Genomic DNA, 10,081 nt, shown 5'->3' on the forward strand with positions numbered 1-10,081 from the left:
GCAGGGGTGCCAAAAGTTTTGAAATGTAGTAGTTTTGAGTATTAAATGTGCGAATCAGGACCACCCCTACTCTCATCCAGCAGGTATCCTGGTGTGGCGGGCCTAAATTTGCATACCGGACCGTGATTGGCTGTTTTATTTTATGACGCAACAACACCAGGGTTCTTCGAAAGTATTAGAACCCGAACCCACTGTATAAAGTTTGAGGATTTTTTTTCAGTCGTAGATGTTTATTCACGTCGCATCCCACCGTCAATAAACACCGCACCCTTTTCTTAATCTAGTTATGTCTTCGGCGAGGGAGCGGAGTGGCCGCTGCCCGAGTGAAGGGTGTCACACACCTGTCCACCCTCGTTAGGCTCCCTCAGAAGGGCACTACGGTTCAGTGTGTACATTCTCTCACCTTTCATCAGTCCAGCTTCTTTTAATCAGCTTTAATGTCCTAGTCAGCGGGTCTCGCTGGTCACTGTAGTAATAATAATAATAATAATAATAATAAATAATACTGAATCTCCCAGCTAGCATTGGAGCTAGTAAGCGATACACTTTGATGCAAATTCTGATCTGAAAGTCTCGCGCGTTTAAATAATCGGAGTCTGATCGCAGTGGGTGGAGTTGAGAAGGAGAGGCGCGTGAGGAGGAAAAATAAGCGCCGCAGTGAGAAGCTCCGCCCCACCCGGTTGATGTCAACCAATCAGAAGGCGCTGTTTCTGTAGGGCAGCGCCGCGCTCGTGGAGCGGGTTTGTGATTAGTGATGACCGCACGTGAGGGAGTGAGTGAGTGCATGCGGGTGTTTTTTTTTTACTGCAGAGCCAGCGCGCGCGCCGTGAGCTCGGTACCGTGTGCAGGTTTTCCTCTTCCTCGCGCATTAGTTACGATGAATTAATAAAGCGTCGCGCGCGGCACGTCTCGGTCCCGAGTGTGTGTGATTTCTGTATTTGATTTTTGTTCGCTTTCTAACGCGGATTTGTCCTTGCGGTTCCATGCCCGCGCGCAGTATGTGAATGCCATGCGGGCGGCGCGGTGCCTCCTCCTGTGGGCTGCGGTCTCCGTTACAGGTAGGAACCCGACCGGACCGGACCGGGGGGAGAGGGGGGAGTTCTTTAATTCCGTGCATTCTTTATTAATTTCACTCCTCCATTTTTCCCTTCTGCGGAAAGTTGATCCACACGCGCGCTGAGATTTTACGGTTTAAACGGAAATAAAGATAAATAGGGCTCCGGTGTGGATGGTCGCGTGCGCTGAGCACTGACCGGGTGTGTGTGTGTGTGTGTGTGTGTGTGTGTGTGTGTGTGTGTTTAAACGGCTTAATCAGGCTGGAGCACCGCATCGCGGCAATGGCGAGAGAGAGAAGGAGAAGGAGGAGGAGGGGGGATCGGGAACGGTAACGGCGACGGGCGCGCGCTTCGTGAAGAAGAGATCACGCGGCCGCAGCGGCTCCAGCAGCGCGCGGATCCCGAGGGCGGCGAGCTCGCGCACGGTCGCCTGGATACCAGAGTGAAGACTGAGGACGCCGACGCGCTTCACGTGAGTGACGTTTCGTTCCTATTTCGTTCTCTAAACTAAACGAAGCGTTTATCTAATAATAGTGAGCAGTATTTTTTGGGGGCGGGGGCGGGGGCGGGGGAGGGTGGGGTGGACACCGAGATTCAGTTGTTGCCTAAACAGTCACAGGAAAACTTTAGGCCGAGGGACTGAAGAGTGATTTGTAGTGTCACTCATGATGTGTAGGTTTTGATGACGGACAGTGTTGGATTCTCTAACTGTAGAAGGAAGGGTCTAGATGAATTAATGAGCAGTAGGGTGGTGTTGCTGCTGCACCTGCCTCTACTGCTGTGACCTGCCTCTGTGACCTGCCTCTACTGCTGTGACCTGTCTCTGTGACCTGTCTGTCTGCTGCTGCAATGTTTTCTTCTTGCAATCTAAAAACCTCCGGATCAGTTTTGGACCCCACTTTGTGCAAGTTTAGACAGGTCTTAAGATTAAGCGAGCCAAATTCAGTGAAGATCAGACAAAATTTGTAGGAGATATAGTAGCAGAAAAGAAACCCCTCAGCTTTCTATAAACTCCAAGAGGGCAGAAAATCTCATTCTGAGAGATCCGGGGGATTTAGAGAGACTGGTTTTTACATTTTGGACACGGTTCAGAAGTTACCAGCACAAACGTACTTCCAAACTTGACCTGATGGTGGCGCTAGAGCGCCGGCAGCACTTGGCCCAAATTTGCTGAGAATGTTCCTTAGACCCTCCCCAATAGGTGTGCCAAATTTCACCATTTTTTACCAGATGGTTCCATTGGCTGCCATAGACATGCTATCCAGAAGAGCACCTTCAGTGCTTGGGTCCCTAATATTATTATTATTATTATTATTATTATTATTATCATCAATGATGGCACTAGACCCAGCTCTTCTTTTTTAATTTTTTTTTTCTCTCTTTCTCTGATACCAATACTGAACCCTCGAGGATCATCTGATCCTGTTAAACCACCAGGGTTTAAAATGTTGTTGTTTTTTCTTCTTGTTGTATAATTTGCGTGACTGTGTTGTGTGCTATAGTTGTGCGCAGCGTACACACGTCATCACGTTCCATTCACGTGTGAGGTCGACGACAGAAAACATCAACATAGCAATGCATTGGTAATAAAATATGAATAATAGATGGTTTATTAGGTGTATTGTGTGTAGGAATCGCTGTATCCGTGTTCTCGCTCGTTTCCTACAGCGTATCTGGAAAAACGGCTCGGGTCATGTGACCGACTCCACCCGAACCCCAGACAGGCTATCGTTTATAAAGATGCCTTTAAGATGTTAATAATCAGCAGTAGACTATATAGATTTTAGATTTTAAAATGGTGTTGGTGCTGGAGCGCTCGTATAATGTTATTGATATTTTAATAAATATTGTGGTTTTTAACGGACTCTGCTGAAAGTCTCAAGAGTTTTATAGGATCAATACGTCAAGAATATTAACATCGGGTCATGTGTCTCTGTCTCTCTCTCTTTCTCACACACACACACACACACACACACACACATACACGGTGTGTATATAGTAATATTACAGATGGATTAACAGTGGAAATGAACAACAAAAACAATAGGTGTAATATCTCTCACTAAGGCAGAGCTCGACTCTGATTGGTTGCGTGATCGACTCGCTGACACCCAATCAGTGGACAGAGATTTTGTTAGTGCAGCCTGTGGACATTTAAGCCACACCCCTAATAATAATAATAATAATAATAATAATAATAATAATAATAATAATAGTCAGCTTCTTGCCATCGTGTGTGTGTGTGTGTGTAACTCTGCAGGTCCATTAGCTGCTGGCACACTGACAGATTTCCTCGTTAATATTTAAAGTATGAGGGGAGAGTCGGAGTGGGACCATGCGCTAGTCTTTTATTACGTCCTCCCTCTTGCTTCTCTTTGCCCTTCCTGACTTATCCCTCGTTTTCCTCATTCGTTTTTTCCCCATCTCCTCTCTTCTTTTCTGTTCCAAAACTATTTCATCCATCTTCATGTTTTTCATGTCCTCCTTCCTAGTTTTTTAAAAATTCTGCTTCTTTCATCTTCCTCATTTCCTCCATCTCAGTTTCATCTCTGCCGCCAGCTCCACCTCTACCTCCACCTCCATGAGCTCGGTCTAATCGTATGTTGTGAAAATCAAGCAAATTTTATTCAAACAGTGTAGAGGTGGAGGAGGTAGAGATGGATATAAAGATGGGAGGTAGAGATGGAGGTAGGCGAGGGGGTGGAGGTGGAGCTGGATATAGAGGAAGAGCTGGATGTAGAAGTGGGGGAGGGGGTAGAGGTGGGGGAGGGGGTAGAGGTGGAGCTGGATATAGAGATGGAGCTGGATGTAGAGTTGGGGAGGGGGTGGAGGTGGAAGTAGAGGAAGAGCTGGATGTAGAGATGGAGGAGGAGGTGGTGGTGGATGTAGAGGTAGAGATGGAGGTGGATGTAGAGGTAGAGATGGAGGAGGAGGTGGTGGTGGATGTAGAGATGTAGGAGGTGGAGGTGGATATAGAGGTACAGATGGAGGAGGAGGTGGGGGAGGGGGTAGAGGTGGGGGAGGGAGTAGTGGTGGAGCTGGATATAGAGATGGAGCTGGATGTAGAGTTGGGGAGGGGGTGGAGGTGGAAGTAGAGGAAGAGCTGGATGTAGAGATGGAGGAGGAGGTGGTGGTGGATGTAGAGGTAGAGATGGAGGTGGATATAGAGGTACAGATGGAGGAGGAGGTGGTGGTGGATGTAGAGATGGAGGGGGTGGAGGTGGATGTAGAGGTAGAGATGCAGGAGGAGGTGGTGGTGGATGTAGAGGTAGAGATGGAGGTGGTGGTGGATGTAGAGGTAGAGATGGAGGTGGATGTAGAGGTAGAAATGGAGGAGGAGGTGGTGGTGGATGTAGAGACGTAGGAGGTGGATATAGAGGTAGAGATTGAGGAGGAGGTGGTGGTGGATGTAGAGATGGAGGGGTGGAGGTGGATGTAGAGATGGAGGGGTGGAGGTGGATGTAGAGGTAGAGATGCAGGAGGAGGTGGTGGTGGATGTAGAGATGGAGGAGGTGGATGTAGAGATGGAGGAGGAGGAGGTGGTGGTGGATGTAGAGATGGATGGGGTGGAGGTGGATGTAGAGGTAGAGATAGAGGTGGATGTAGAGGTAGAGATGGAGGAGGTGGATGTAGAGGTAGAGATGGAGGAGGTGGATGTAGAGGTAGAGATGATGGAGGTGGATGTAGAGATGGAGGAGGTGGATGTAGAGATGGAGGAGGTGGATGTAGAGATGGAGGAGGTGGATGTAGAGGTAGAGATGGAGGAGGTGGATGTAGAGGTAGAGATGGAGGTGGATGTAGAGGTAGAGATGGAGGTGGATGTAGAGGTAGAGATGGAGGAGGTGGATGTAGAGGTAGAGATGGAGGAGGTGGAGGTAGAGATGGAGGTGGAGGAGGAGGTGGTGGTGGTGGAGGTAGAGGTAGAGATGGAGGAGGAGGTGGATGTAGAGGTAGAGATGCAGGAGGAGGTGGTGGTGGATGTAGAGATGGAGGTGGATGTAGAGGTAGAGATGGAGGAGGAGGTGGTGGTGGATGTAGAGATGGAGGAGGTGGATGTAGAGATGGAGGAGGAGGTGGTGGTGGATGTAGAGATGGAGGAGGTGGATGTAGAGGTAGAGATGGAGGAGGAGGTGGTGGTGGATGTAGAGATGGAGGGGGTGGATGTAGAGGTAGAGATGCAGGAGGAGGTGGTGGTGGATGTAGAGATGGAGGTGGATGTAGAGGTAGAGATGGAGGAGGAGGTGGTGTTGGATGTAGAGACAGTGGAGGTGGATATAGAGCTGGAGGAGGTGGTGGTGGATGTGGAGGAGGTGGTGGTGGATGTAGAGATGGAGGGGGTGGATGTAGAGGTAGAGATGCAGGAGGAGGTGGTGGTGGATGTAGAGATGGAGGTGGATGTAGAGGTAGAGATGGAGGAGGAGGTGGTGTTGGATGTAGAGACAGTGGAGGTGGATATAGAGCTAGAGATGGCGGAGGAGGTGGTGGTGGATGTAGAGATGGAGGGGTGGAGGTGGATGTAGAGGTAGAGATGCAGGAGGAGGTGGTGGTGGATGTAGAGATGGAGGAGGAGGAGGTGGTGGTGGATGTAGAGATGGATGGGGTGGAGGTGGATGTAGAGGTAGAGATGGAGGAGGTGGATGTAGAGGTAGAGATGGAGGAGGTGGATGTAGAGGTAGAGATGGAGGAGGTGGATGTAGAGATGGAGGAGGAGGTGGTGGTGGTGGATGTAGAGATGGATAGGGTGGAGGTGGATGTAGAGGTAGAGATGGAGGAGGTGGAGGTAGAGATGGAGGAGGTGGATGTAGAGGTAGAGATGGAGGAGGTGGAGGTAGAGATGGAGGAGGTGGATGTAGAGGTAGAGATGGAGGAGGTGGATGTAGAGGTAGAGATGGAGGAGGTGGAGGTAGAGATGGAGGAGGTGGATGTAGAGGTAGAGATGGAGGAGGTGGATGTAGAGGTAGAGATGGAGGAGGTGGATGTAGAGATGGAGGAGGAGGTGGTGGTGGTGGATGTAGAGATGGATAGGGTGGAGGTGGATGTAGAGGTAGAGATGGAGGAGGTGGATGTAGAGGTAGAGATGGAGGAGGTGGATGTAGAGGTAGAGATGGAGGAGGTGGAGGTAGAGATGGAGGTGGAGGAGGAGGTGGTGGAGGTGGATGTAGAGGTAGAGATGGAGGAGGAGGTGGATGTAGAGGTAGAGATGGAGGAGGAGGTGGTGGTGGATGTAGAGATGGAGGAGGTGGATGTAGAGGTAGAGATGGAGGAGGTGGATGTAGAGATGGAGGAGGAGGTGGTGGTGGTGGATGTAGAGATGGATAGGGTGGAGGTGGATGTAGAGGTAGAGATGGAGGAGGTGGATGTAGAGGTAGAGATGGAGGAGGTGGATGTAGAGGTAGAGATGGAGGAGGTGGATGTAGAGGTAGAGATGGAGGAGGTGGAGGTAGAGATGGAGGTGGAGGAGGAGGTGGTGGAGGTGGATGTAGAGGTAGAGATGGAGGAGGAGGTGGATGTAGAGGTAGAGATGGAGGAGGAGGTGGTGGTGGATGTAGAGATGGAGGAGGTGGATGTAGAGGTAGAGATGGAGGAGGAGGTGGTGGTGGATGTAGAGATGGAGGAGGTGGATGTAGAGGTAGAGATGGAGGAGGTGGAGGTAGAGATGGAGGTGGAGGAGGAGGTGGTGGAGGTGGATGTAGAGGTAGAGATGGAGGAGGAGGTGGATGTAGAGGTAGAGATGGAGGAGGAGGTGGTGGTGGTGGATGTAGAGATGGAGGAGGTGGATGTAGAGGTAGAGATGGAGGAGGAGGTGGTGGTGGATGTAGAGGTAGAGATGGAGGTAGAAATGTACCTTAATCTTTACCTCCATTTCTACACTGAATAAGATTTGTGATTTTCACGACATATGATTAGATCAAGCTCAAGGAATCAGCTTCAGATCAATCAATAAAGTTATCTGTGCGTGTGTGTGTGCGTGTGTGTGTGTGTGTGTGTGTGCGTGCGTGTGTGTGCGTGTGCGTGTGTGTTGAGGTTGTTGAGGTCAGCTCAATCATAAAAGTTGTGTGAGAGAGAGACCGAGATGAAGATGTTACCTGCAGAGACTGTGTGACGCCACTAGTGCTGTGCCCTTCACTGTGCGCTCCTTCCTCTCCTTCCAAAGTGTGTGTGTGTGTGTAGTGCTGTGATGCATCACTGTGACCGTGGATACTACTGTGTTATATTACACACACACACACACACACACACACACACACACACACACACACAGAGTTTCAGTTTTCATAGATATATGTTAAGGCTTCCAGCAAACTGTGTAAAAGTAATTGTGTGTGTGTGTGTGTGTGTGTGTGTGTGTGTGTGTGTGTGTGTGTGTGTGTGTTCGTCTCAGCCGGTTCATCTTGCCAAGCTGTCATTCCTGGTGAAGGCATTTGGGACGTCATTCATTTTGGACTTGGAGCTCAACCAGTGAGTACACACACACACACACACACACACACACACACACACACACACACACACACTTCTCTTTATTCTTTCCCTCATTGGGAATTTGTAAGTTTTTTAGAATAAACTTGTATTATTGCACGTTGTTGTGATTTAAATGTTCGGTCTTGGCTGCGTGACTGAACTCAGTAACGCACACCTACAGAAGGTTCTCATGAGGGTGTGTGTGTGTGTGTGTGTAAAGCTGCACACAGCCAGTCTTTTATTTACAGCCAGTTTCCCTGCCACTGATGACTTTCACAATGATGTTGAAGGACACACTCCAAAAGATAACTGTGTCAGAGTTCACGTGTTGGTTCCAGCTGATTCACCAGTTCAGAGAGCCAGTAAGGGTGTGTTTAAAGGGAACCCTGGTGTGTTCTGCACCTCAGTGTGGTTCTTTAGGCAGGGGAGAACCCTCACTCTGGGACCTAAAGTGTCTGAGCGAGGCGCAGTCTCACTGTTTCAAAGTGAGAATTCGATTCGACTCTGAATCGACTCGCTGCAGGAAGTGAATCAAATACGGTGTGAACCTTTTTCTATAGTTATTGAATCATTTATTGAAGGCTGATTCAGTGTTCTCCGTGTTCTCCGTGCTTGGGTGGTTTCTGCAGTCGCTTGGTGAAGGTTTCTTGGACGTTTTCCGTCACCGTATTTCTGACCCTCGACAGCTCCGGCCCTGCACACGCCTCAGATGATGTTGGCAAACAAAACAGACGAATCAGTCTGGCCCTGATTCCCTAATGCTACACGAACGGACTAATCGGTGTGAAAGCCCTGTTAGATCCTGACGCGTGACCAGTTGGGTGTAAAATCATGTGAGGACTTCAGAGAAGATTAGAGGATATGGAGTAGCTGATGATTAGCACATACTCACGCTGCTGTGTGTGTGTGTGTGTGTGTGTGTGTGTGTGTGAGATATCTCCATTAGCACTGGGAGCTGTAAGCGTGGTACCTCAGCACGGTCCTGCACCTTCTACACCGGGCGTGGCTCGGCTCACACAGCTTCAGCTTTCATCTGTCACTCATAAAGTATGAAAGTGTGTTCTGATTATGATTTGTGTGTGTGTGTGTGTGTGTGTGTGTGTGTGTGTTTGCAGTGATCTCTTGTCTTCAGACTATGTGGAGAGACATTTTGATGAAGACAGAACACCGTTTCATAATCAGGTATGTTACTCTGTGTGTGTTCCTATGTTCTCTGTATAGCTTGGTGTGCGCTAACCGCTAACTAGCCCTTACACACACACACATACACACACACACACACACACACAGCGGGAAATACTCCAGCGTGTACTCTGAAGCGTCGTCGCTGTGTTCATCTCGTCTCCGTTCACTTTATTATGTAATATGTAATAATCCAATGACTGACATCTCGCGTAACCATGGTAACGCTCTCTCTCTCCCTCATTAATATTCATCACGATGAGTTTAACACCCAGCGACGGTGGGACGTGGTAGGTCAGACACCAGATGGACGGACACACACACTTTAACTCCTACACCCTGCTGCTGTTTAGTGACCATGTGGGAATAAGATAAAGGCAAGGAAAGAGAGATGATGAGAGACAGACACACACAGAGGGAGAGAGAGAGAGAGACAGAAAGAACGTGACCGAGAGAGAACGTGAAAGAAAGACACAGATGGGGAGAGACACAGACAGACAGACAGACAGAAGATAGAGACGGTATGAACGAGTGAAGGAGATGAAGTGAGAGACAGACACCTAGAATGGAAGACGGACGACGCGAGAGCGGCAAAACGAGAGAGAGAGAGACAGACCGCAACAGGTGGACCGTCAGGCGAGAGAGGCAAAGAGACAGACAGACAGACAATGTGTAAGAAACCTAGATAGTATGAAGAAAGGGAGACCGAGAGGGGGAGACAGACCGACAAAGTGAGAGAGACACCGAGGAAGGAGCAGAGACCAATAAAGGGAAAGTGAGAGAATAATGGAAAATGTGAGAGAAAGAGAGAGATCAGTAGAGTGAGTTCAGATCACTCTCTCTCTCTTTCTCTCTCTCTCTATCTCTGTATGTATGTCTGTCTCCATGTTTCTTTCTCTCTCTCTCTATTTATGTCTGTCTCTCTCTCCGTCTCTGTCTTTCTGTTTCTTTCTCTCTGTCTCTCTCTCTCTGTCTCTCACACACACACACACACACTCACACTCTGTCTCTAACGGGAGCACATGCCGGTGTAGCAAAGCACTCTGGGAAAACCGCTTGCTCCTCCCACCCTGCACATCCACACAGCCAATCAGAGTGCTGTTGCCGTGACGACTGGCAACAGTCAGTTTCCCCTCCACTTACACTGAGACGCTATAGAAGGACGTATAGAGAGAGCAGGAGAGACGGACAGATACGTGCATCTGTACAGAGAGATGGAGAGAGTGAAGAGGAGGAGAACGTGTTAAGAACAGAGAGAAATATGATGCGTGTTGTCTCACACACACACAAATACAAACAGTTACTGTGTGTGTGTGTGTGTGTGTGTCCATCTGGTGTTTGTCCTACCACGTAACACTGTAGTTGTGTATTAAACTCATCGT

The 10,081-nt window shown here is 49.0% G+C and overlaps 1 protein-coding gene across 1 annotated transcript in view; it reads left to right on the forward strand.

Moving 5' to 3' along the window:
- Positions 1–586: 586 nt before the first annotated feature.
- The window catches only part of adam11 (ADAM metallopeptidase domain 11), a 25,715-nt gene continuing 16,220 nt past the window's right edge, over positions 587–10,081 (forward strand). The window contains exons 1-5 of the mRNA XM_053639735.1: positions 587–1,058; positions 1,316–1,527; positions 2,558–2,638; positions 7,438–7,514; positions 8,633–8,699. Coding sequence (XP_053495710.1) covers positions 1,010–1,058; positions 1,316–1,527; positions 2,558–2,638; positions 7,438–7,514; positions 8,633–8,699 — 486 coding nt within the window. The 5' untranslated portion in view covers positions 587–1,009. The remainder of the gene's footprint in view (positions 1,059–1,315; positions 1,528–2,557; positions 2,639–7,437; positions 7,515–8,632; positions 8,700–10,081) is intronic.

This window comes from Ictalurus furcatus, chromosome 13, assembly GCF_023375685.1.
Source record: "Ictalurus furcatus strain D&B chromosome 13, Billie_1.0, whole genome shotgun sequence".
NCBI classification, from domain to species: Eukaryota; Metazoa; Chordata; class Actinopteri; order Siluriformes; family Ictaluridae; genus Ictalurus; species Ictalurus furcatus.